At 62.6% G+C, this 25354-nt stretch overlaps 1 protein-coding gene across 4 annotated transcripts in view; it reads left to right on the top strand.

The window, feature by feature from the left end:
- Positions 1-25354, top strand: part of LOC149429275 (coiled-coil and C2 domain-containing protein 1B-like) — an 80543-nt gene that overhangs the window by 26743 nt on the left and 28446 nt on the right. For 2 of the 4 annotated variants that reach the window (XM_089666548.1, XM_089666545.1), the window contains exons 2-3: positions 21171-21243; positions 25057-25161. In XM_089666548.1, coding sequence (XP_089522674.1) covers positions 25105-25161 — 57 coding nt within the window. In that variant the 5' untranslated portion in view covers positions 21171-21243; positions 25057-25104. Of the gene's footprint in view, positions 1-20801; positions 21244-25056; positions 25162-25354 lie in introns of those variants that run through there. The other 2 variants (XM_089666547.1, XM_089666546.1) reach the window with 2 other exon arrangements.

Here is a 25354-nt window from a genome sequence, read left to right as displayed (position 1 = left end):
GGGTCTGAAGGTGCAGGCATCGGTACACACCTTGCGTCTGAGGGTGCAGGCATCGGGACACTTTCCCGGGTCTGAGGGTGCTTGCATCGGGACCCTTTCCCGGGTCTGAGGGTGCTTGCATCGGGACCCTTTCCCGGGTCTTAGGGTGCTTGCATCGGGACCCTTTCCCGGGTCTGAGGGTGCAGGCATCGGGACCCACTCCCGGGTCTGAGGGTGCAGGCATCGGGACCCTTTCCCTGGTCTGAGGGTGCAGGCATCGGGACCCTTTCCCGGGTCTGAGGGTGCAGGCATCGGGACCCTTTCCCGGGTCTGAGGGTGCAGGCATCGGGACCCTTTCACGGGGCTGAGGGTGCAGGCATCGGGACCCAACTCGGGGCTGAGGGTGCAGGCATCGGGACCGAACTCGGGTCTGAGGGTGCAGGCATCGGGACCGAACTTGGGTCTGAGGGTGCTTGCATCGGGACCCTTTCCCGGGTCTGAGGGTGCTTGCATCGGGACCCTTTCCCGGGTCTGAGGGTGCAGGCATCGGGACCCTTTCCCGGGTCTGAGGGTGCAGGCATCGGGACCCTTTCCCGGGTCTGAGGGTGCAGGCATCGGGACCCTTTCCCGGGTCTGAGGGTGCAGGCATCGGGACCCTTTCCCGGGTCTGAGGGTGCAGGCATCGGGACCCACCTTGGGTCTGAGGGTGCAGGCATCGGGACCCTTTCCCGGGTCTGAGGGTGCAGGCATCGGGACCCTTTCCCGGGTCTGAGGGTGCAGGCATCGGGACCCTTTCCGGGGTCTGAGGGTGCAGGCATCGGGACCCTTTCCGGGGTCTGAGGGTGCAGGCATCGGGACCCACCTTGGGTCTGAGGGTGCAGGCATCGGGACCCACGTTGGGTCTGAGGGTGCAGGCATCGGGACCCACCTTGGGTCTGAGGGTGCAGGCATCGGGACCCACCTTGGGTCTGAGGGTGCAGGCATCGGGACCCTTCCCCGGGTCTGAGGGTGCAAGCATCGGGACCCTTTCCCGGGTCGGAGGGTGCTTGCATCGGGACCCTTTCCCGGGTCTGAGGGTGCTTGCATCGGGACCCTTTCCCGGGTCTGAGGGTGCTTGCATCGGGACCCTTTCCCGGGTCTGAGGGTGCTTGCATCGGGACCCTTTCCCGGGTCTGAGGGTGCTTTCATCGGGACCCTTTCCCGGGTCTTAGGGTGCTTGCATCGGGACCCTTTCCCGGGTCTGAGGGTGCAGGCATCGGGACTCACCTTGGGTCTGAAGGTGCAGGCATCGGTACACACCTTGGGTCTGAGGGTGCAGGCATCGGGACCCTTTCCCGGGTCTGAGGGTGCTTGCATCGGGACCCTTTCCCGGGTCTGAGGGTGCTTGCATCGGGACCCTTTCCCGAGTCTGAGGGTGCTTGCATCGGGACCCTTTCCCGGGTCTGAGGGTGCTTGCATCGGGACCCTTTCCCGGGTCTGAGGGTGCTTGCATCGGGACCCTTTCCCGGGTCTGAGGGTGCTTGCATCGGGACCCTTTCCCGGGTCTGAGGGTGCAGGCATCGGGACCCACTCCCGGGTCTTAGGGTGCAGGCATCGGGACCCTTTCCCGGGTCTGAGGGTGCAGGCATCGGGACCCTTTCCCGGGTCTGGGGGTGCAGGCATCGGGACCCTTTCCCGGGTCTGAGGGTGCAGGCATCGGGACCCTTTCCGGGATCTGAGGGTGCAGGCATCGGGACCCTTTCCGGGGTCTGAGGGTGCAGGCATCGGGACCCTTTCCGGGGTCTGAGGGTGCAGGCATCGGGACCCTTTCCGGGGTCTGAGGGTGCAGGCATCGGGACCCTTTCCGGGGTCTGAGGGTGCAGGCATCGGGACCCACTTCCGGGTCTTAGGGTGCAGGCATCGGGACCCACTCCCGGGTCTGAGGGTGCAGGCATCGGGACCCACTCCCGGGTCTGAGGGTGCAGGCATCGGGACCCTTTCCTGGGTCTGAGGGTGCAGGCATCGGGACCCACCTTGGGTCTGAGGGTGCAGGCATTGGGACCCTTTCCCGGGTCTGAGGGTGCAGGCATTGGGACCCACCTTGGGTCTGAGTTGCAGGCATCGGGACCCTTTCCCGGGTCTGAGGGTGCAGGCATCGGGACCCACCTTGGGTCTGAGGGTGCAGGCATCGGGACCCACCTTGGGTCTGAGGGTGCAGGCATCGGGACCCACCTTGGGTCTGAGGGTGCAGGCATCGGGACCCACCTTGGGTCTGAGGGTGCAGGCATCGGGACCCACCTTGGGTCTGAGGGTGCAGGCATCGGGACCCACCTTGGGTCTGAGGGTGCAGGCATCGGGACCCACCTTGGGTCTGAGGGTGCAGGCATCGGGACCCTTTCCCGGGTCTGAGGGTGCAGGCATCGGGACCCTTTCCCGAGTCTGAGGGTGCAGGCATCGGGACCCTTTCCCGGGTCTGAGGGTGCAGGCATCGGGACCCTTTCCCGAGTCTGAGGGTGCAGGCATCGGGACCCTTTCCCGGGTCTGAGGGTGCAGGCATCGGGACCCTTTCCCGGGTCTGAGGGTGCAGGCATCGGGACCCTTTCACGGGTCTGAGGGTGCAGGCATCGGGACCCTTTCACGGGTCTGAGGGTGCAGGCATCGGGACCCAACTTGGGTCTGAGGGTGCAGGCATCGGGAACCTTTCCCGGGTCTGAGGGTGCAGGCATCGGGACCCACTCCCGGGACAGAGGGTGCAGGCATCGGGACCCTTTCCCGGGTCTGAGGGTGCAGGCATCGGGACCCTTTCCCGGGTCTGAGGGTGCAGGCATCGGGACCCTTTCCCGGGTCTGAGGGTGCTGGCATCGGGACCCACTCCCGGGTCTTAGGGTGCAGGCATCGGGACCCACTCCCGTGTCTGAGGGTGCAGGCATCGGGACCCACCTTGGGTCTTAGGGTGCAGGCATCGGGACCCACCTTGGGTCTTAGGGTGCAGGCATCGGGACCCACTCCCGGGTCAGAGGGTGCAGGCATCGGGACCCTTTCCCGGGTCTGAGGGTGCAGGCATCGGGACCCTTTCCCGGGTCTGAGGGTGCAGGCATCGGGACCCTTTCCCGGGTCTGAGGGTGCAGGCATCGGGACCCTTTCCCGGGTCTGAGGGTGCAGGCATCGGGACCCTTTCCCGGGTCTGAGGGTGCAGGCATCGGGACTCTTTCCCGGGTCTGAGGGTGCTTGCATCGGGACCCTTTCACGGGTCTGAGGGTGCTTGCATCGGGACCCTTTCCCGGGTCTGAGGGTGCTTGCATCGGGACCCTTTCCCGGGTCTGAGGGTGCAGGCATCGGGACCCACTCCCGGGTCTGAGGGTGCAGGCATCGGGACCCTTTCCCGGGTCTGAGGGTGCAGGCATCGGGAACCTTTCCCGGGTCTGAGGGTGCAGGCTTCGGGACCCACCTTGGGTCTGTGGGTGCAGGCATCGGGACCCTTTCCCGGGTCTGAGGGTGCAGGCATCGGGACCCTTTCCCGGGTCTGAGGGTGCAGGCATCGGGACCCACCTTGGGTCTGAGGGTGCAGGCATCGGGACCCTTTCCCGGGTCTGAGGGTGCAGGCATCGGGACCCTTTCCCGGGTCTGTGGGTGCAGGCATCGGGACCCTTCCCGGGTCTGAGGGTGCAGGCATCGGGACCCTTCCCGGGGTCTGAGGGTGCAGGCATCGGGACCCTTCCCGGGGTCTGAGGGTGCAGGCATCGGTACCCACCTTGGGTCTGAGGGTGCAGGCATCGGGACCCACCTTGGGTCTGAGGGTGCAGGCATCGGGACCCACGTTGGGTCTGAGGGTGCAGGCATCGGGACCCACCTTGGGTCTGAGGGTGCAGGCATCGGGACCCACCTTGGGTCTGAGGGTGCAGGCATCGGGACCCTTTCCCGGGTCTGAGGGTGCAGGCATCGGGACCCTTTCCCGGGTCTTAGGGTGCAGGCATCGGGATCCTTTCCCGGGTCTGAGGGTGCAGGCATCGGGACCCACCTTGGGTCTGAGGGTGCAGGCATCGGGATCCTTTCCCGGGTCTGAGGGTGCAGGCATCGGGATCCTTTCCCGGGTCTGAGGGTGCAGGCATCGGGATCCTTTCCCGGGTCTGAGGGTGCAGGCATCGGGATCCTTTCCCGGGTCTGAGGGTGCAGGCATCGGGATTCTTTCCCGGGTCTGAGGGTGCAGGCATTGGGACCCTTTCCCGGGTCTGAGGGTGCAGGCATCGGGACCCTTTCCCGAGTCTGAGGGTGCAGGCATCGGGACCCTTTCCCGGGTCTGAGGGTGCAGGCATCGGGACCCACCTTGGGTCTGAGGGTGCAGGCATCGGGACCCACCTTGGGTCTGTGGGTGCAGGCATCGTGACCCACCTTGGGTCTGAGGGTGCAGGCATCGGGACCCTTTCCCGGGTCTGAGGGTGCAGGCATCGGGACTCAACTTGGGTCTGAGGGTGCAGGCATCGGGACCCTTTCCCGGGTCTGAGGGTGCAGGCATCGGGACCCTTTCCCGGGTCTGAGGGTGCAGGCATCGGGACCCACCTTGGGTCTGAGGGTGCAGGCATCGGGACCCACCTTGGGTCTGAGGGTGCAGGCATCGGGACCCACCTTGGGTCTGAGGGTGCAGGCATCGGGACCCACCTTGGGTCTGAGGGTGCAGGCATCGGGACCCACCTTGGGTCTGAGGGTGCAGGCATCGGGACCCTTTCCCGGGTCTGAGGGTGCAGGCATCGGGACCCTTTCCCGGGTCTGAGGGTGCAGGCATCGGGACCCAACTTGGGTCTGAGGGTGCAGGCATTGGGACCCTTTCCCGGGTCTGAGGGTGCAGGCATCGGGACCCTTTCCCGGGTCTGAGGGTGCAGGCATCGGGACCCTTTCCCGGGTCTGAGGGTGCAGGCATCGGGACCCTTTCCCGGGTCTGAGGGTGCAGGCATCGGGACCCTTTCCCGGGTCTGAGGGTGCAGGCATCGGGACCCTTTCCCGGGTTTGAGGGTGCAGGCATCGGGACCCTTTCCCGAGTCTGAGGGTGCAGGCATCGGGACCCACTCCCGGGTCAGAGGGTGCAGGCATCGGGACCCTTTCCCGGGTCTGAGGGTGCAGGCATCGGGACCCTTTCCGGGTCTGAGGGTGCAGGCATCGGGACCCACTCCCGGGTCTGAGGGTGCAGGCATCGGTACCCACTCCCGGGTCTGAGGGTGCAGGCATCGGGACCCACTCCCGGGTCTGAGGGTGCAGGCATCGGGACCCTTTCCCGGGTCTGAGGGTCCAGGCATCGGGACCCTTTCCCGGGTCTGAGGGTGCAGGCATCGGGACCCTTTCCCGGGTCTGAGGGTGCAGGCATCGGGACCCTTTCCGAGGTCTGAGGGTGCAGGCATCGGGACCCTTTCCGGGGTCTGAGGGTGCAGGCATCGGGACCCTTTCCGGGGTCTGAAGGTGCAGGCATCGGGACCCTTTCCGGGGTCTGAGGGTGCAGGCATCGGGACCCTTTCCGGGGTCTGAGGGTGCAGGCATCGGGACCCTTTCCGGGGTCTGAGGGTGCAGGCATCGGGACCCTTTCCGGGGTCTGAGGGTGCAGGCATCGGGACCCTTTCCGGGGTCTGAGGGTGCAGGCATCGGGACCCTTTCCGGGGTGTGAGGGTGCAGGCATCGGGACCCACCTTGGGTCTGAGGGTGCAGGCATCGGGACCCATTCCCGGGTCTGAAGGTGCAGGCATCGGGACCCTTTTCAGGGTCTGAGGGTGCAAGCATTGGGACCCACTCCCGGGTCTGAGGGTGCTGGCATCGGGACCCTTTCACGGGGCTGAGGGTGCAGGCATCGGGACCCAACTTGGGTCTGAGGGTGCAGGCATCGGGACCCTTTCCCAGGTCTGAGGGTGCAGGCATCGGGACCCTTTCCCGGGTCTGAGGGTGCAGGCATCGGGACCCTTTCCCGGGTCTGAGGGTGCAGGCATCGGGACCCTCCTTGGGTCTGAGGGTGCAGGCATCGGGACCCTCCTTGGGTCTGAGGGTGCAGGCATCGGGACCCTTTCCCGGGTCTGAGGGTGCAGGCATCGGGACCCTTTCCGGGATCTGAGGGTGCAGGCATCGGGTCCCTTTCCGGGGTCTGAGGGTGCAGGCATCGGGACCCTTTCCGGGGTCTGAGGGTGCAGGCATCGGGACCCTTTCCGGGGTCTGAGGGTGCAGGCATCGGGACCCACTTCCGGGTCTTAGGGTGCAGGCATCGGGACCCACTCCCGGGTCTGAGGGTGCAGGCATCGGGACCCTTTCCTGGGTCTGAGGGTGCAGGCATCGGGACCCACCTTGGGTCTGAGGGTGCAGGTATTGGGACCCTTTCCCGGGTCTGAGGGTGCAGGCATTGGGACCCACCTTGGGTCTGAGTTGCAGGCATCGGGACCCTTTCCCGGGTCTGAGGGTGCAGGCATCGGGACCCACCTTGGGTCTGAGGGTGCAGGCATCGGGACCCACCTTGGGTCTGAGGGTGCAGGCATCGGGACCCACCTTGGGTCTGAGGGTGCAGGCATCGGGACCCACCTTGGGTCTGAGGGTGCAGGCATCGGGACCCACCTTGGGTCTGAGGGTGCAGGCATCGGGACCCACCTTGGGTCTGAGGGTGCAGGCATCGGGACCCACCTTGGGTCTGAGGGTGCAGGCATCGGGACCCACCTTGGGTCTGAGGGTGCAGGCATCGGGACCCTTTCCCGGGTCTGAGGGTGCAGGCATCGGGACCCTTTCCCGGGTCTTAGGGTGCAGGCATCGGGACCCTTTCCCGGGTCTGAGGGTGCAGGCATCGGGACCCACCTTGGGTCTGAGGGTGCAGGCATCGGGATCCTTTCCCGGGTCTGAGGGTGCAGGCATCGGGATCCTTTCCCGGGTCTGAGGGTGCAGGCATCGGGACCCTTTCCCGGGTCTGAGGGTGCAGGCATCGGGATCTTTTCCCGGGTCTGAGGGTGCAGGCATCGGGACCCTTTCACGGGTCTGAGGGTGCAGGCATCGGGACCCTTTCACGGGTCTGAGGGTGCAGGCATCGGGACCCTTTCACGGGTCTGAGGGTGCAGGCATCGGGACCCTTTCACGGGTCTGAGGGTGCAGGCATCGGGACCCAACTTGGGTCTGAGGGTGCAGGCATCGGGACCCTTTCCCGGGTCTGAGGGTGCAGGCATCGGGACCCTTTCCCAGGTCTGAGGGTGCAGGCATCGGGACCCACCTTGGGTCTGAGGGTGCAGGCATCGGGACCCTTTCCCGGGTCTGAGGGTGCAGGCATCGGGACCCTTTCCGGGGTCTGAGGGTGCAGGCATCGGGACCCTTTCCGGGGTCTGAGGGTGCAGGCATCGGGACCCTTTCCGGGGTCTGAGGGTGCAGGCATCGGGACCCTTTCCGGGGTCTGAGGGTGCAGGCATCGGGACCCTTTCCGGGGTCTGAGGGTGCAGGCATCGGGACCCTTTCCGGGGTCTGAGGGTGCAGGCATCGAGACCCTTTCCGGGGTCTGAGGGTGCAGGCATCGGGACCCACCTTGGGTCTGAGGGTGCAGGCATCGGGACCCACCTTGGGTCTGAGGGTGCAATCATCGGGACCCATTCCCGGGTCTGAAGGTGCTGGCATCGGGACCCTTTTCAGGGTCTGAGGGTGCAAGCATCGGGACCCACTCCCGGGTCAGAGGGTGCAGGCATCGGGACCCTTTCCCGGGTCTGAGGGTGCAGGCATCGGGACCCTTTCCCGGGTCTGAGGGTGCAGGCATCGGGACCCTTTCCCGGGTCTGAGGGTGCAGGCATCGGCACCCACTCCCGGGTCTGAGGGTGCAGGCATCGGGACCCACTCCCGGGTCAGAGGGTGCAGGCATCGGGACCCACTCCCGGGTCTGAGGGTGCAGGCATCGGGACCCTTTCCCGGGTCTGAGGGTGCAGGCATCGGGACCCTTTCCCGGGTCTGAGGGTGCAGGCATCGGGACCCTTTCCCGGGTCTGAGGGTGCAGGCATCGGGACCCTTTCCCGGGTCTGAGGGTGCAGGCATCGGGACCCTTTCCCGGGTCTGAGGGTGCAGGCATCGGGACCCTTTCCCGGGTCTGAGGGTGCAGGCATCGGGACCCACCTTGGGTCTGAGGGTGCAGGCATCGGGATCCTTTCCCGGGTCTGAGGGTGCAGGCATCGGGATCCTTTCCCGGGTCTGAGGGTGCAGGCATCGGGACCCTTTCCCGGGTCTGAGGGTGCAGGCATCGGGATCTTTTCCCGGGTCTGAGGGTGCAGGCATCGGGACCCTTTCACGGGTCTGAGGGTGCAGGCATCGGGACCCTTTCACGGGTCTGAGGGTGCAGGCATCGGGACCCTTTCACGGGTCTGAGGGTGCAGGCATCGGGACCCTTTCACGGGTCTGAGGGTGCAGGCATCGGGACCCAACTTGGGTCTGAGGGTGCAGGCATCGGGACCCTTTCCCGGGTCTGAGGGTGCAGGCATCGGGACCCTTTCCCGGGTCTGAGGGTGCAGGCATCGGGACCCTTTCCCGGGTCTGAGGGTGCAGGCATCGGGACCCTTTCCCGGGTCTGAGGGTGCAGGCATCGTGACCCTTTCCCGGGTCTGAGGGTGCAGGCATCGTGACCCTTTCCCGGGTCTGAGGGTGCAGGCATCGGGACCCACTCCCGGGTCAGAGGGTGCAGGCATCGGGACCCTTCCCGGGGTCTGAGGGTGCAGGCATGGGGACCCTTCCCGGGGTCTGAGGGTGCAGGCATGGGGACCCTTCCCGGGGTCTGAGGGTGCAGGCATGGGGACCCTTCCCGGGGTCTGAGGGTGCAGGCATGGGGACCCTTCCCGGGGTCTGAGGGTGCAGGCATCGGGACCCTTCCCGGGGTATGAGGGTGCAGGCATCGGGACCCACCTTGGGTCTGAGGGTGCAGGCATCGGGACCTTTTCCCGGGGTCTGAGGGTGCAGGCATCGGGACCCTTTCCCGGGGTCTGAGGGTGCAGGCATCGGGACCCTTTCCCGGGGTCTGAGGGTGCAGGCATCGGGACCCTTTCCCGGGGTCTGAGGGTGCAGGCATCGGGACCCTTTCCCGGGTCTGAGGGTGCAGGCATCGGGACCCTTTCCCGGGTCTGAGGGTGCAGGCATCGGGACCCTTTCCCGGGTCTGAGGGTGCAGGCATCGGGACCCTTTCCCGGGTCTGAGGGTGCAGGCATCGGGACCCTTTCCCGGGTCTGAGGGTGCAGGCATCGGGACCCTTTCCGGGGTCTGAGGGTGCAGGCATCGGGACCCTTCCCGGGGTCTGAGGGTGCAGGCATCGGGACCCTTCCCGGGGTCTGAGGGTGCAGGCATCGGGACCCTTCCCGGGGTCTGAGGTTGCAGGCATCGGGACCCTTCCCGGGGTCTGAAGGTGCAGGCATCAGGACACACCTTGGGTCTGAGGGTGCAGGCATCGGGACCCTTTCCCGGGTCTGAGGGTGCTTGCATCGGGACCCTTTCCCGGGTCTGAGGGTGCTTGCATCGGGACCCTTTCCCGGGTCTGAGGGTGCTTGCATCGGGACCCTTTCCCGGGTCTGAGGGTGCAGGCATCGGGACCCACTCCCGGGTCTGCTGGTGCAGGCATCGGGACCCTTTCCCGGGTCTGCTGGTGCAGGCATCGGGACCCTTTCCCGGGTCTGAGGGTGCAGGCATCGGGAACTTTTCCCGGGTCTGAGGGTGCAGGCTTCGGGACCTTTTCCCGGGTCTGAGGGTGCAGGCATCGGGACCCACCTTGGGTCTGAGGGTGCAGTCATCGGGACCCACCTTGGGTCTGAGGGTGCTTGCATCGGGACCCTTTCCCGGGTCTGAGGGTGCAGGCATCGGGACCCTTTCCCGGGTCTGAGGGTGCAGGCATCGGGACCCACCTTGGGTCTTAGGGTGCAGGCATCGGGACCCTTTCCGGGGTCTGAGGGTGCAGGCATCGGGACCCACCTTGGGTCTTAGGGTGCAGGCATCGGGACCCTTTCCGGGGTCTGAGGGTGCAGGCATCGGGACCCTTTCCGGGGTCTGAGGTTGCAGGCATCGGGACCCTTTCCGGGGTCTGAGGGTGCAGGCATCGGGACCCTTTCCGGGGTCTGAGGGTGCAGGCATCGGGACCCTTTCCGGGGTCTGAGGGTGCAGGCATCGGGACCCTTTCCGGGGTCTGAGGGTGCTTGCATCGGGACCCTTTCCCGGGTCTGAGGGTGCTTGCATCGGGACCCTTTCCCGTGTCTGAGGGTGCTTGCATCGGGACCCTTTCCCGGGTCTGAGGGTGCTTGCATCGGGACCCTTTCCCGGGTCTGAGGGTGCTTGCATCGGGACCCTTTCCCGGGTCTGAGGGTGCTTGCATCGGGACCCTTTCCCGGGTCTTAGGGTGCAGGCATCGGGACCCTTTCCCGGGTCTGAGGGTGCAGGCATCGGGACCCACTCCCGGGTCTTAGGGTGCAGGCATCGGGACCCACCTTGGGTCTGAGGGTGCAGACATCGGGACCCTTTTACGGGTCTGAGCTTGCTTGCATCGGGACCCTTTCCCGGGTCTTAGCGTGCTTGCATCGGGACCCTTTCCCGGTTCTGAGGGTGCAGGCATCGGGACCCTTCCCGGGGTCTGAGGGTGCAGGCATCGGGACCCTTCCCGGGGTCTGAGGGTGCAGGCATCGGGACCCTTCCCGGGGTCTGAGGGTGCAGGCATCGGCACCCTTCCCGGGGTCTGAGGGTGCAGGCATCGGGACCCTTCCCGGGGTCTGAGGGTGCAGGCATCGGGACCCTTCCCGGGGTCTGAGGGTGCAGGCATCGGGACCCTTCCCGGGGTCTGAGGGTGCAGGCATCGGGACCCTTTCCCGGGGTCTGAGGGTGCAGGCATCGGGACCCTTTCCCGGGGTCTGAGGGTGCAGGCATCGGGACCCTTTCCCGGGGTCTGAGGGTGCAGGCATCGGGACCCTTTCCCGGGTCTGAGGGTGCAGGCATCGGGACCCTTTCCCGGGTCTGAGGGTGCAGGCATCGGGACCCTTTCCCGGGTCTGAGGGTGCAGGCATCGGGACCCTTTCCGGGGTCTGAGGGTGCAGGCATCGGGACCCTTTCCGGGGTCTGAGGGTGCAGGCATCGGGACCCTTTCCGGGGTCTGAGGGTGCAGGCATCGGGACCCTTTCCGGGGTCTGAGGTTGCAGGCATCGGGACCCTTCCCGGGGTCTGAGGTTGCAGGCATCGGGACCCTTCCCGGGGTCTGAAGGTGCAGGCATCAGGACACACCTTGGGTCTGAGGGTGCAGGCATCGGGACCCTTTCCCGGGTCTGAGGGTGCTTGCATCGGGACCCTTTCCCGGGTCTGAGGGTGCTTGCATCGGGACCCTTTCCCGGGTCTGAGGGTGCTTGCATCGGGACCCTTTCCCGGGTCTGAGGGTGCAGGCATCGGGACCCACTCCCGGGTCTGCTTGTGTAGGCATCGGGACCCTTTCCCGGGTCTGCTGGTGCAGGCATCGGGACCCTTTCCCGGGTCTGAGGGTGCAGGCATCGGGAACTTTTCCCGGGTCTGAGGGTGCAGGCTTCGGGACCTTTTCCCGGGTCTGAGGGTGCAGGCATCGGGACCCACCTTGGGTCTGAGGGTGCAGTCATCGGGACCCACCTTGGGTCTGAGGGTGCTTGCATCGGGACCCTTTCCCGGGTCTGAGGGTGCAGGCATCGGGACCCTTTCCCGGGTCTGAGGGTGCAGGCATCGGGACCCACCTTGGGTCTTGGGGTGCAGGCATCGGGACCCTTTCCGGGGTCTGAGGGTGCAGGCATCGGGACCCACCTTGGGTCTTAGGGTGCAGGCATCGGGACCCTTTCCGGGGTCTGAGGGTGCAGGCATCGGGACCCTTTCCGGGGTCTGAGGGTGCAGGCATCGGGACCCTTTCCGGGGTCTGAGGGTGCAGGCATCGGGACCCTTTCCGGGGTCTGAGGGTGCAGGCATCGGGACCCTTTCCGGGGTCTGAGGGTGCAGGCATCGGGACCCTTTACGGGGTCTGAGGGTGCAGGCATCGGGACCCTTTCCGGGGTCTGAGGGTGCTTGCATCGGGACCCTTTCCGGGGTCTGAGGGTGCTTGCATCGGGACCCTTTCCCGGGTCTGAGGGTTCTTGCATCGGGACCCTTTCCCGTGTCTGAGGGTGCTTGCATCGGGACCCTTTCCCGGGTCTGAGGGTGCTTGCATCGGGACCCTTTCCCGGGTCTGAGGGTGCTTGCATCGGGACCCTTTCCCGGGTCTTAGGGTGCAGGCATCGGGACCCTTTCCCGGGTCTGAGGGTGCAGGCATCGGGACCCACTCCCGGGTCTTAGGGTGCAGGCATCGGGACCCACCTTGGGTCTGAGGGTGCAGACATCGGGACCCTTTTACGGGTCTGAGCTTGCTTGCATCGGGACCCTTTCCCGGGTCTGAGCGTGCTTGCATCGGGACCCTTTCCCGGTTCTGAGGGTGCAGGCATCGGGACCCTTCCCGGGGTCTGAGGGTGCAGGCATCGGGACCCTTCCCGGGGTCTGAGGGTGCAGGCATCGGGACCCTTCCCGGGGTCTGAGGGTGCAGGCATCGGGACCCTTCCCGGGGTCTGAGGGTGCAGGCATCGGGACCCTTCCCGGGGTCTGAGGGTGCAGGCATCGGGACCCTTCCCGGGGTCTGAGGGTGCAGGCATCGGGACCCTTTCCCGGGTCTGAGGGTGCAGGCATCGGGACCCTTTCCCGGGTCTGAGGGTGCAGGCATCGGGACCCTTTCCCGGGTCTGAGGGTGCAGGCATCGGGACCCTTTCCCGGGTCTGAGGGTGCAGGCATCGGGACCCTTTCCCGGGTCTGAGGGTGCAGGCATCGGGACCCTTTCCGGGGTCTGAGGGTGCAGGCATCGGGACCCTTTCCGGGGTCTGAGGGTGCAGGCATCGGGACCCTTTCCGGGGTCTGAGGGTGCAGGCATCGGGACCCTTTCCGGGGTCTGAGGGTGCAGGCATCGGGACCCTTTCCGGGGTCTGAGGTTGCAGGCATCGGGACCCTTCCCGGGGTCTGAGGTTGCAGGCATCGGGACCCTTCCCGGGGTCTGAAGGTGCAGGCATCAGGACACACCTTGGGTCTGAGGGTGCAGGCATCGGGACCCTTTCCCGGGTCTGAGGGTGCTTGCATCGGGACCCTTTCCCGGGTCTGAGGGTGCTTGCATCGGGACCCTTTCCCGGGTCTGAGGGTGCTTGCATCGGGACCCTTTCCCGGGTCTGAGGGTGCTTGCATCGGGACCCTTTCCCGGGTCTGAGGGTGCAGGCATCGGGACCCACTCCCGGGTCTGCTTGTGTAGGCATCGGGACCCACTCCCGGGTCTGCTGGTGCAGGCATCGGGACCCTTTCCCGGGTCTGAGGGTGCAGGCATCGGGAACTTTTCCCGGGTCTGAGGGTGCAGGCTTCGGGACCTTTTCCCGGGTCTGAGGGTGCAGGCATCGGGACCCACCTTGGGTCTGAGGGTGCAGTCATCGGGACCCACCTTGGGTCTGAGGGTGCTTGCATCGGGACCCTTTCCCGGGTCTGAGGGTGCAGGCATCGGGACCCTTTCCCGGGTCTGAGGGTGCAGGCATCGGGACCCACCTTGGGTCTTAGGGTGCAGGCATCGGGACCCTTTCCGGGGTCTGAGGGTGCAGGCATCGGGACCCACCTTGGGTCTTAGGGTGCAGGCATCGGGACCCTTTCCGGGGTCTGAGGGTGCAGGCATCGGGACCCTTTCCGGGGTCTGAGGGTGCAGGCATCGGGACCCTTTCCGGGGTCTGAGGGTGCAGGCATCGGGACCCTTTCCGGGGTCTGAGGGTGCAGGCATCGGGACCCTTTCCGGGGTCTGAGGGTGCAGGCATCGTGACCCTTTCCGGGGTCTGAGGGTGCAGGCATCGGGACCCTTTCCGGGGTCTGAGGGTGCTTGCATCGGGACCCTTTCCCGGGTCTGAGGGTGCTTGCATCGGGACCCTTTCCCTTGTCTGAGGGTGCTTGCATCGGGACCCTTTCCCGGGTCTGAGGGTGCTTGCATCGGGACCCTTTCCCGGGTCTGAGGGTGCTTGCATCGGGACCCTTTCCCGGGTCTTAGGGTGCAGGCATCGGGACCCTTTCCCGGGTTTGAGGGTGCAGGCATCGGGACCCACTCCCGGGTCTTAGGGTGCAGGCATCGGGACCCACCTTGGGTCTGAGGGTGCAGACATCGGGACCCTTTTACGGGTCTGAGCTTGCTTGCATCGGGACCCTTTCCCGGGTCTGAGCGTGCTTGCATCGGGACCCTTTCCCGGTTCTGAGGGTGCAGGCATCGGGACCCTTCCCGGGGTCTGAGGGTGCAGGCATCGGGACCCTTCCCGGGGTCTGAGGGTGCAGGCATCGGGACCCTTCCCGGGGTCTGAGGGTGCAGGCATCGGGACCCTTCCCGGGGTCTGAGGGTGCAGGCATCGGGACCCTTCCCGGGGTCTGAGGGTGCAGGCATCGGGACCCTTCCCGGGGTCTGAGGGTGCAGGCATCGGGACCCTTCCCGGGGTCTGAGGGTGCAGGCATCGGGACCCTTCCCGGGGTCTGAGGGTGCAGGCATCGGGACCCTTTCCCGGGTCTGAGGGTGCAGGCATCGGGACTCACCTTGGGTCTGAAGGTGCAGGCATCGGTACACACCTTGCGTCTGAGGGTGCAGGCATCGGGACACTTTCCCGGGTCTGAGGGTGCTTGCATCGGGACCCTTTCCCGGGTCTGAGGGTGCTTGCATCGGGACCCTTTCCCGGGTCTGAGGGTGCTTGCATCGGGACCCTTTCCCGGGTCTGAGGGTGCTTGCATCGGGACCCTTTCCCGGGTCTGAGGGTGCTTGCATCGGGACCCTTTCCCGGGTCTGAGGGTGCTTGCATCGGGACCCTTTCCCGGGTCTGAGGGTGCTTGCATCGGGACCCTTTCCCGGGTCTGAGGGTGCAGGCATCGGGACCCACTCCCGGGTCTGAGGGTGCAGGCATCGGGACCCTTTCCCGGGTCTGAGGGTGCAGGCATCGGGACCCTTTCCCGGGTCTGAGGGTGCAGGCATCGGGACCCTTTCCCGGGTCTGAGGGTGCAGGCATCGGGACCCTTTCCCGGGTCTGAGGGTGCAGGCATCGGGACCCTTTCACGGGGCTGAGGGTGCAGGCATCGGGACCGAACTTGGGTCTGAGGGTGCAGGCATCGGGACCCTTTCCCGGGTCTGAGGGTGCAGGCATCGGGACCCTTTCCCGGGTCTGAGGGTGCAGGCATCGGGACCCTTTCCCGGGTCTGAGGGTGCAGGCATCGGGACCCTTTCCCGGGTCTGAGGGTGCAGGCATCGGGACCCTTTCCCGGGTCTGAGGGTGCAGGCATCGGGACCCTTTCCCGGGTCTGAGGGTGCAGGCATCGGGACCCTTTCCCGGGTCTGAGGGTGCAGGCATCGGGACCCTTTCCCGGGTCTGAGGGTGCAGGCATCGGGACCCACTCCCGGGTCTGAGGGTGCAGGCATCGGGACCCTTTCCCGGGTCTGAGGGTGCAGGCATCGGGACCCTTGCCCGGGTCTGAGGGTGCAGGCATCGGGACCCTTCCCGGGGTCTGAGGGTGCAGGTATCGGGACCCTTCCCCGGGTCTGAGGGTGCAAGCATCGGGACCCTTTCCCGGGTCTGAGGGTGCTTGCATCGGGACCCTTTCCCGGGTCTGAGGGTGCTTGCATCGGGACCCTTTCCCGGGTCTGAGGGTGCTTTCATCGGGACCCTTTCCCGGGTCTTAGGGTGCTTGCATCGGGACCCTTTCCCGGGTCTGAGGGTGCAGGCATCGGGACTCACCTTGGGTCTGAAGGTGCAGGCATCGGTACACACCTTGGGTCTGAGGGTGCAGGCATCGGGACCCTTTCCCGGGTCTGAGGGTGCTTGCATCGGGACCCTTTCCCGGGTCTGAGGGTGCTTGCATCGGGACCCTTTCCCGGGTCTGAGGGTGCTTGCATCGGGACCCTTTCCCGGGTCTGAGGGTGCTTGCATCGGGACCCTTTCCCGGGTCTGAGGGTGCTTGCATCGGGACGCTTTCCCGGGTCTTAGGGTGCTTGCATCGGGACCCTTTCCCGGGTCTGAGGGTGCAGGCATCGGGACCCACTCCCGGGTCTTAGGGTGCAGGCATCGGGACCCTTTCCCGGGTCTGAGGGTACAGGCATCGGGACCCTTTCCCGGGTCTGAGGGTGCTTGCATCGGGACCCTTTCCCGGGTCTGAGGGTGCTTGCATCGGGACCCTTTCCCGGGTCTGAGGGTGCTTGCATCGGGACCCTTTCCCGGGTCTGAGGGTGCTTGCATCGGGACCCTTTCCCGGGTCTGAGGGTGCTTGCATCGGGACCCTTTCCCGGGTCTGAGGGTGCTTGCATCGGGACCCTTTCCCGGGTCTGAGGGTGCTTGCATCGGGACCCTTTCCCGGGTCTTAGGGTGCTTGCATCGGGACCCTTTCCCGGGTCTGAGGGTGCAGGCATCGGGACCCACTCCCGGGTCTGAGGGTGCAGGCATCGGGACCCTTTCCCGGGTCTGAGGGTGCAGGCATCGGGACCCTTTCCCGGGTCTGAGGGTGCAGGCATCGGGACCCTTTCCCGGGTCTGAGGGTGCAGGCATCGGGACCCTTTCACGGGGCTGAGGGTGCAGGCATCGGGACCCAACTCGGGGCTGAGGGTGCAGCCATCGGGACCGAACTTGGGTCTGAGGGTGCAGGCATCGGGACCCTTTCCCGGGTCTGAGGGTGCAGGCATCGGGACCCTTTCCCGGGTCTGAGGGTGCAGGCATCGGGACCCTTTCCCGGGTCTGAGGGTGCAGGCATCGGGACCCTTTCCCGGGTCTGAGGGTGCAGGCATCGGGACCCACCTTGGGTCTGAGGGTGCAGGCATCGGGACCCTTTCCCGGGTCTGAGGGTGCAGGCATCGGGACCCACTCCCGAGTCTGAGGGTGCAGGCATCGGGACCCTTTCCCGGGTCTGAGGGTGCAGGCATCGGGACCCTTGCCGGGGTCTGAGGGTGCAGGCATCGGGACCCTTGCCGGGGTCTGAGGGTGCAGGCATCGGGACCCTTCCCCGGGTCTGAGGGTGCAAGCATCGGGACCCTTCCCCGGGTCTGAGGGTGCAAGCATCGGGACCCTTCCCCGGGTCTGAGGGTGCAAGCATCGGGACCCTTTCCCGGGTCTGAGGGTGCTTGCATCGGGACCCTTTCCCGGGTCTGAGGGTGCTTGCATCGGGACCCTTTCCCGGGTCTGAGGGTGCTTGCATCGGGACCCTTTCCCGGGTCTGAGGGTGCTTGCATCGGGACCCTTTCCCGTGTCTGAGGGTGCTTTCATCGGGACCCTTTCCCGGGTCTTAGGGTGCTTGCATCGGGACCCTTTCCCGGGTCTGAGGGTGCTTGCATCGGGACCCTTTCCCGTGTCTGAGGGTGCTTTCATCGGGACCCTTTCCCGGGTCTGAGGGTGCTTGCATCGGGACCCTTTCCCGGGTCTGAGGGTGCTTGCATCGGGACCCTTTCCCGGGTCTGAGGGTGCTTGCATCGGGACCCTTTCCCGGGTCTTAGGGTGCTTGCATCGGGACCCTTTCCCGGGTCTGAGGGTGCAGGCATCGGGACCCACTCCCGGGTCTTAGGGTGCAGGCATCGGGACCCTTTCCCGGGTCTGAGGGTGCAGGCATCGGGACCCTTTCCCGGGTCTGAGGGTGCAGGCATCGGGACCCACCTTGGGTCTGAGGGTGCAGGCATCGGGACCCTTTCCCGGGTCTGAGGGTGCAGGCATCGGGACCCTTTCACGGGGCTGAGGGTGCAGGCATCGGGACCCAACTTGGGTCTGAGGGTGCAGGCATCGGGACCCTTTCCCAGGTCTGAGGGTGCAGGCATCGGGACCCTTTCCCGGGTCTGAGGGTGCAGGCATCGGGACCCTCCTTGGGTCTGAGGGTGCAGGCATCGGTACCCTCCTTGGGTCTGAGGGTGCAGGCATCGGGACCCTTTCCCGGGTCTGAGGGTGCAGGCATCGGGACCATTTCCGGGATCTGAGGGTGCAGGCATCGGGACCCTTTCCGGGGTCTGAGGGTGCAGGCATCGGGACCCTTTCCGGGGTCTGAGGGTGCAGGCATCGGGACCCTTTCCGGGGTCTGAGGGTGCAGGCATCGGGACCCACTTCCGGGTCTTAGGGTGCAGGCATCGGGACCCACTCCCGGGTCTGAGGGTGCAGGCATCGGGACCCACTCCCGGGTCTGAGGGTGCAGGCATCGGGACCCTTTCCTGGGACTGAGGGTGCAGGCATCGGGACCCACCTTGGGTCTGAGGGTGCAGGCATTGGGACCCTTTCCCGGGTCTGAGGGTGCAGGCATTGGGACCCACCTTGGGTCTGAGTTGCAGGCATCGGGACCCTTTCCCGGGTCTGAGGGTGCAGGCATCGGGACCCACCTTGGGTCTGAGGGTGCAGGCATCGGGACCCACCTTGGGTCTGAGGGTGCAGGCATCGGGACCCACCTTGGGTCTGAGGGTGCAGGCATCGGGACCCACCTTGGGTCTGAGGGTGCAGGCATCGGGACCCACCTTGGGTCTGAGGGTGCAGGCATCGGGACCCACCTTGGGTCTGAGGGTGCAGGCATCGGGACCCTTTCCCGGGTCTGAGGGTGCAGGCATCGGGACCCTTTCCCGGGTCTGAGGGTGCAGGCATCGGGACCCTTTCCCGGGTCTGAGGGTGCAGGCATCGGGACCCTTTCACGGGTCTGAGGGTGCAGGCATCGGGACCCACCTTGGGTCTGAGGGTGCAGGCATCGGGATCCTTTCCCGGGTCTGAGGGTGCAGGCATCGGGATCCTTTCCCGGGTCTGAGGGTGCAGGCATCGGGATCCTTTCCCGGGTCTGAGGGTGCAGCCATCGGGACCGAACTTGGGTCTGAGGGTGCAGGCATCGGGACCCTTTCCCGGGTCTGAGGGTGCAGGCATCGGGACCCTTTCCCGGGTCTGAGGGTGCAGGCATCGGGACCCTTTCCCGGGTCTGAGGGTGCAGGCATCGGGACCCTTTCCCGGGTCTGAGGGTGCAGGCATCGGGACCCACCTTGGGTCTGCTGGTGCAGGCATCGGGACCCTTTCCCGGGTCTGAGGGTGCAGGCATCGGGAACTTTTCCCGGGTCTGAGGGTGCAGGCTTCGGGACCTTTTCCCGGGTCTGAGGGTGCAGGCATCGGGACCCACCTTGGGTCTGAGGGTGCAGTCATCGGGACCCACCTTGGGTCTGAGGGTGCTTGCATCGGGACCCTTTCCCGGGTCTGAGGGTGCAGGCATCGGGACCCTTTCCCGGGTCTGAGGGTGCAGGCATCGGGACCCACCTTGGGTCTTAGGGTGCAGGCATCGGGACCCTTTCCGGGGTCTGAGGGTGCAGGCATCGGGACCCACCTTGGGTCTTAGGGTGCAGGCATCGGGACCCTTTCCGGGGTCTGAGGGTGCAGGCATCGGGACCCTTTCCGGGGTCTGAGGGTGCAGGCATCGGGACCCTTTCCGGGGTCTGAGGGTGCAGGCATCGGGACCCTTTCCGGGGTCTGAGGGTGCAGGCATCGGGACCCTTTCCGGGGTCTGAGGGTGCAGGCATCGGGACCCTTTCCGGGGTCTGAGGGTGCAGGCATCGGGACCCTTTCCGGGGTCTGAGGGTGCTTGCATCGGGACCCTTTCCCGGGTCTGAGGGTGCTTGCATCGGGACCCTTTCCCGGGTCTGAGGGTGCTTGCATCGGGACCCTTTCCCGGGTCTTAGGGTGCAGGCATCGGGACCCTTTCCCGGGTCTGAGGGTGCAGGCATCGGGACCCACTCCCGGGTCTTAGGGTGCAGGCATCGGGACCCACCTTGGGTCTGAGGGTGCAGACATCGGGACCCTTTTACGGGTCTGAGCTTGCTTGCATCGGGACCCTTTCCCGGGTCTGAGCGTGCTTGCATCGGGACCCTTTCCCGGTTCTGAGGGTGCAGGCATCGGGACCCTTCCCGGGGTCTGAGGGTGCAGGCATCGGGACCCTTCCCGGGGTCTGAGGGTGCAGGCATCGGGACCCTTCCCGGGATCTGAGGGTGCAGGCATCGGGACCCTTCCCGGGGTCTGAGGGTGCAGGCATCGGGACCCTTCCCGGGGTCTGAGGGTGCAGGCATCGGGACCCTTCCCGGGGTCTGAGGGTGCAGGCATCGGGACCCTTCCCGGGGTCTGAGGGTGCAGGCATCGGGACCCTTCCCGGGGTCTGAGGGTGCAGGCATCGGGACCCTTCCCGGGGTCTGAGGGTGCAGGCATCGGGACCCTTCCCGGGGTCTGAGGGTGCAGGCATCGGGACCCTTCCCGGGGTCTGAGGGTGCAGGCATCGGGACCCTTTCCCGGGTCTGAGGGTGCTTGCATCGGGACCCTTTCCCGGGTCTGAGGGTGCAGGCATCGGGACCCTTTCCCGGGTCTGAGGGTGCAGGCATCGGGACCCACTCCCGGGTTTGAGGGTGCAGGCATCGGGACCCTTTCCCGGGTCTGAGGGTGCAGGCATCGGGACCCTTTCCCGGGTCTGAGGGTGCAGGCATCGGGACCCTTTCTCGTGTCTGAGGGTGCAGGCATCGGGACCCTTTCCCGGGTCTGAGGGTGCAGGCATCGGGACCCTTTCCCGGGTCTGAGGGTGCAGGCATCGGGACCCTTTCCCGGGTCTGAGGGTGCAGGCATCGGGACCCTTCCCGGGGTCTGAGGGTGCAGCCATCGGGACCCTTCCAGGGGTATGAGGGTGCAGGCATCGGGACCCTTCCCGGGGTCTGAGGGTGCAGGCATCGGGACCCTTCCCGGGGTCTGAGGGTGCAGGCATCGGGACCCTTCCCGGGGTCTGAAGGTGCAGGCATCGGGACACACCTTGGGTCTGAGGGTGCAGGCATCGGGACCCTTTCCCGGGTTCTGAGGGTGCAGGCATCTGGACCCCTTACCCATCCTTTGCTAATCTAACAAAAAAAAGTTTTTTATCTGGAGTTTGTCTTCAATCTACAAAAGGTTTAGTCATTTTATATAAAAACTGCTGTACAGGCTGATTTGTCCAGTGAACAAAGCCACACTGATAAAGATAATGTTCTGTTGACCAAAAATAATTATTAATATTATACCTTTATGACTTTATATGCAGTGCACAAACAATAGTGGTTGTGTTTTATTAATCCTTTACTTTTCCATAAAGGGAAAACTAAACAAAGTATCGGAAGCTAGGCAGAGCACACAAGGATCTGTTCCCTGTTAAATGTAACCAAATTAATTTCTTTATTGCAGCAATATCAGGATGCCATACGGGCTTCCAAAGCTGGCAGATCAGTGAATCTGGCAGAGCTCCCAGCACCTCCAGGTAACATATTACTTGTTTTGTTCTACATGTAAATTCCATCAAATAGCTTATTGACACAGGCTAACATTTCTTCTGATTGCAGGCCTAGTTTTTATTTTTAATCCATTAATGCAGTCCTAGTTGTTAAAGTAATGCTGGCCGTAGACGGTTCATTTTTTTTTGTTTGATCAGTTAGCTAGTTGACCGAAAAAAAAAAAGTGAATGGATTCCCCCATCCACACAAGCTAGGTGGATGGAGGAATCCTCCCTGCTGTGCCATTGTATTCTGACAGTGGGTCTTTTCCACTGTCAGAATACTTTGATCAGCGGCTGCAGCCAATTTGCTGCAAGCTGTTAACTGACAAAAGTTTTCCAACAGTCGATGAGGAATGGCCATAGATGAATTGAAATTTGTATGGTCCTTGCCGAACCGGCTTAATTCATTCCATCTATGGGTAGATTAAGACTTCTCTTCCCAGGAGTGCTGATTTCCTGGTTCTCTGCTGTGCTCTGTGGTTTCTTCCATCAGCTGCTGTGCCACTACAGGATACAGTGGTGACATCAGGGCTGTTTGGTTGAATCACGGTTGACATGTTAGACTTTACATGCCCGTCAGGCACCATTTTTTCTTCACTACTGCAGCGATCAGCAACACAGGCAGCAGGAGAGATGAGTACTCCATGTCTTTGCAAAGGACAAATGTACTTAAAGTTTTTATTTCAGCCGCATATGTTTACTGTTTCTCTTGAGTCATAACAAGATATAAAATAGCTGGCCAAAATGGCACAGTTGTGGCAGGTAAACAGGAAAATGTATATATTTAAATTTTGTAATAGCAGTGGAATGTTGTCTTTAATTTGACAGCCTTCCTCTTATATTGTTGCCATCTCCGCAGTAACACAGCTGATCCGGTAAATCACAGAACAATAAGAAGATAGGCTTTTTTGTATCATGGGTTGTCAAGGGGCAACTTAGATCCTTGAGAGTATAAAAAATACAGTGAGCACTCCAATGGTCAGCAGGTGAACATTCAAGGAAAACACATAAAAGTCCCAAAAATATATATATAAAGAAAATGCAGCGCTGTGTGATGTTACTATATTGCGGGCAAATATAAATAATAAATGAAACCAAAGCAAATGAATAAATTAATAAAAAAAAAATAAAAAAATCAAATAAATCACAGTCCAGTAATGGTGCTCGCTGATTCCCAGTGCAAAAGTTAGAGATGCGCACTAACCAGAAACGTATTAATAATACGCATGTGTATATATCATGGAGATTCCCCTCTCTTTTCTGGTCTGGTAATGGGCAGGAGCTGGAGATAGTAGAGATGAAGCACCCTCATGTGGTGAAATTGAGGTACAGCAGGTCACAGAAATCCTTACAGAAGTGTGTGAAGTGGAAAATTCCTCCTCTCAAAGGCTGGTGCAGGGATCAATCTGGGTCTGCAGAAGCTGAAAAGGCTCATCGCAGAAGACACAGGAAAGATCCCATAGTATAGTAGGTTGATGAAAATGATTTTATTCGGGGGCGTGTCCAAGATGGCGCCGGGAACAGTCGCTTTTTTGAAAGCTCCGGCAGCCTGAACCTCCATCCACTGCCATCTGGGGGACAGCGGTAACCTGCTGCAGACTTCGGGCTGTCCGGACCTTACCTGGCTTGTGGGGAGGGGTGCTGAGTGGTTTTGGCCCCTCTCCGACGGACCGGACCGCGGGAGGGCTTGCGGCCTGTCGCGGCGTGTGGAGCCGCGGTCTCGCCTAATCCCGTGGCCGGGGTGGATTACCGCCGCGGCGGGGTGATCGCGGCGCTGCTCTGCTCCTCTGGCCCCTGAGACGGGACAGTTACTGGGGCAGCCTGGGTGAGTCCCCCTGGTTCTGCTGGTGGCTCTGTAGTCCATGCCAAGCCCCTGTACCGTCCCAGAGGAACTGGGGATCTCTCTCTTTGCGGGGGTGGTGATGCTTGGGTAGAGAAGTTCCCTCTGTCAGCCCCCATCCTGAGTGGATGAATCTGGGGTGCCTGGAGCACTTTAGGATAATTGACATACTGTATGAACACCTGGCCCAACTACCATAACTACCAGCGCCTCCAAGGCTGTATTATCAGCATGAATCACATGTGAACACCTCCCTGGTGGGGGACACGTACACGCACCGGGAGGAAATGCCTGAGTGACCTTCTGGTGCCGTGCCACCGAAATATACTTCTTGGCAAATGGGCTTCCACACCCTAATGTAATATCTCAATAGTTTGATAGTGATTTGGCATCCTCTGAACCACTCCTAACAATGCACCGCACTCCTCGCACTAAACCAAAACATCGGGCCCAACAGCAATCCCCCCCGCAGGGCCGTGCCACTAAGCTGATGCCTAGTCCACCTGAATCAGACGATAATACTCAGCTTCCTGGAGATCCTGAGTCTGATGGCGATAGTCAGCGGCAATTTCCATCGGGGATGGCAGATACTCTTGAACAACATCCTGAAGACTTGCTACACAAATTCCGTGCTATAGTGCGAGAGGAGATTACCGTCGCCTCACGTAAATTATCTTCTGATCTGGCGAGAGGCCTAAAGGAGTTGGGCCTTCATGCTCATCAATTGGAACAGCGTATGGATCTGGCAACTACAGTTTTGGAAGGACATGAACAGGAAGTGGAGGATCTACATGCTGAGTTGGACACTTTAAAAGATAAATTAGAGGACGCTGAAAATAGGGCATGCAGGGATAATCTCCGTATCCGCGGAGTCCCCGAGGCAATCACAGATCTACAGGGGACTGCCACCGCTCTTTTTCAGGAATTGGCCCCTGAGATTCCCTTGGAGCGTTTAGAGTTTGACCGTATTCATAGAGCCTTGGCACCTAAGTCCACGGAGGGTCCTCCCAGAGACATTATTATTAAATTACACTTCTACCGTACTAAAGAACGCCTGCTGCAGGCGGCTCGGAACCGTTTAGCGTTGGAATTCCAGGGATATTCTATCCAACTGTTTGCAGATCTATCCCCAGTCACGATTGCCAAACGTCGCACCTTGAGGCCCTATCTCCAAATTCTTAAATCGGCTGATATTAAGTACAGATGGGGTTTCCCTTTCAAGCTATCATTCTCCTCTCAAGGTCGTCAATTCCAGGCCTCTTCGCCAGCGGATCTTCGACGCCATTTTCGGGAACTGAATCTGGAACTACCACATTCCCAGAATGAGGAGGCCTCAGTCTCCTCACGTCCTCCAAATTCCCAGCCTCTCCGTAAATCTCCTCCTAGTCAAGGTAGCTCCCAGGCCCTCCGGTCTCTGCGGGCCCAACGTTTCCAGGAAGTCTCCGCGACTTGATGCTTAGTGGCTGATCACCAGTATGTACTCTCATCACAAGTGGATTTTTATTGCCACTTCTTGGGTTTAATGCTAGAGTTGTTCAGAGGTTCCATGACCTCCATGTGTTTTATCCCTTCCAATCTAGGGTGGCTGTTTGTTTTTTCCGCACTGATTGGTTGAGATTTTTCTAGCCCTGCGATTTTTGGATTTATCATCCACAGGTGTATTAGCCTAAGTTGTTTTATATAATATGTTTATATCTCTTTTTTGTTATTGCCGAGTTATTCCGGTGGACCAACGTGTCCCCCTCCGAGCTGACTAGCGGTCTGGTTTTTTCTCCCGACCGCTACCCAGCCTCTATGTGGGTGTTTTACCCACAGTTACCTGCTATGATGTTTGAATTAACCTTATTGTCTCATAGATATATTGCTTGTATATTAGATGTCTTCTTGTCTTCTCCTTTCTTTTCCATCTCCTCTCTTTTCTTTTTTGCTTTGTGTGTCTTCGTAAATGTTTTTTTCAGGGCTCCCGGGGATTGCAGTGGATTTGATCTTTCTTCTTATAGATCACCATGTCGTTGAACTGGTTATCATTGAATGTCCAGGGGATGAACTCTCCGCAGAAACGGGTAAAGATATTTAAATTTCTCCGAGCTCGTCAAGTTGACATTGCTTGTTTGCAAGAAACCCATTTCTCATCTACTTCTGCCCCAAAATACTTTGATGCTCGTTACCCTCAGATATTTCAGGCTAATGGCCCCACTAAACAGAGAGGTGTATTGATCGCCTTTCATAGTAAAACTCCATTTGTCTGTGTGAGAC

Source organism: Staurois parvus, unplaced genomic scaffold (assembly GCF_062004578.1).
Source record: "Staurois parvus isolate SC_StPar_1 unplaced genomic scaffold, SC_StPar_1.0 ptg002753l, whole genome shotgun sequence".
Classification (NCBI taxonomy): Eukaryota; Metazoa; Chordata; class Amphibia; order Anura; family Ranidae; genus Staurois; species Staurois parvus.
The sequence above is the reverse complement of the archived record's forward strand: the minus strand, read 5'-3'. Positions and strand labels throughout refer to the sequence as shown.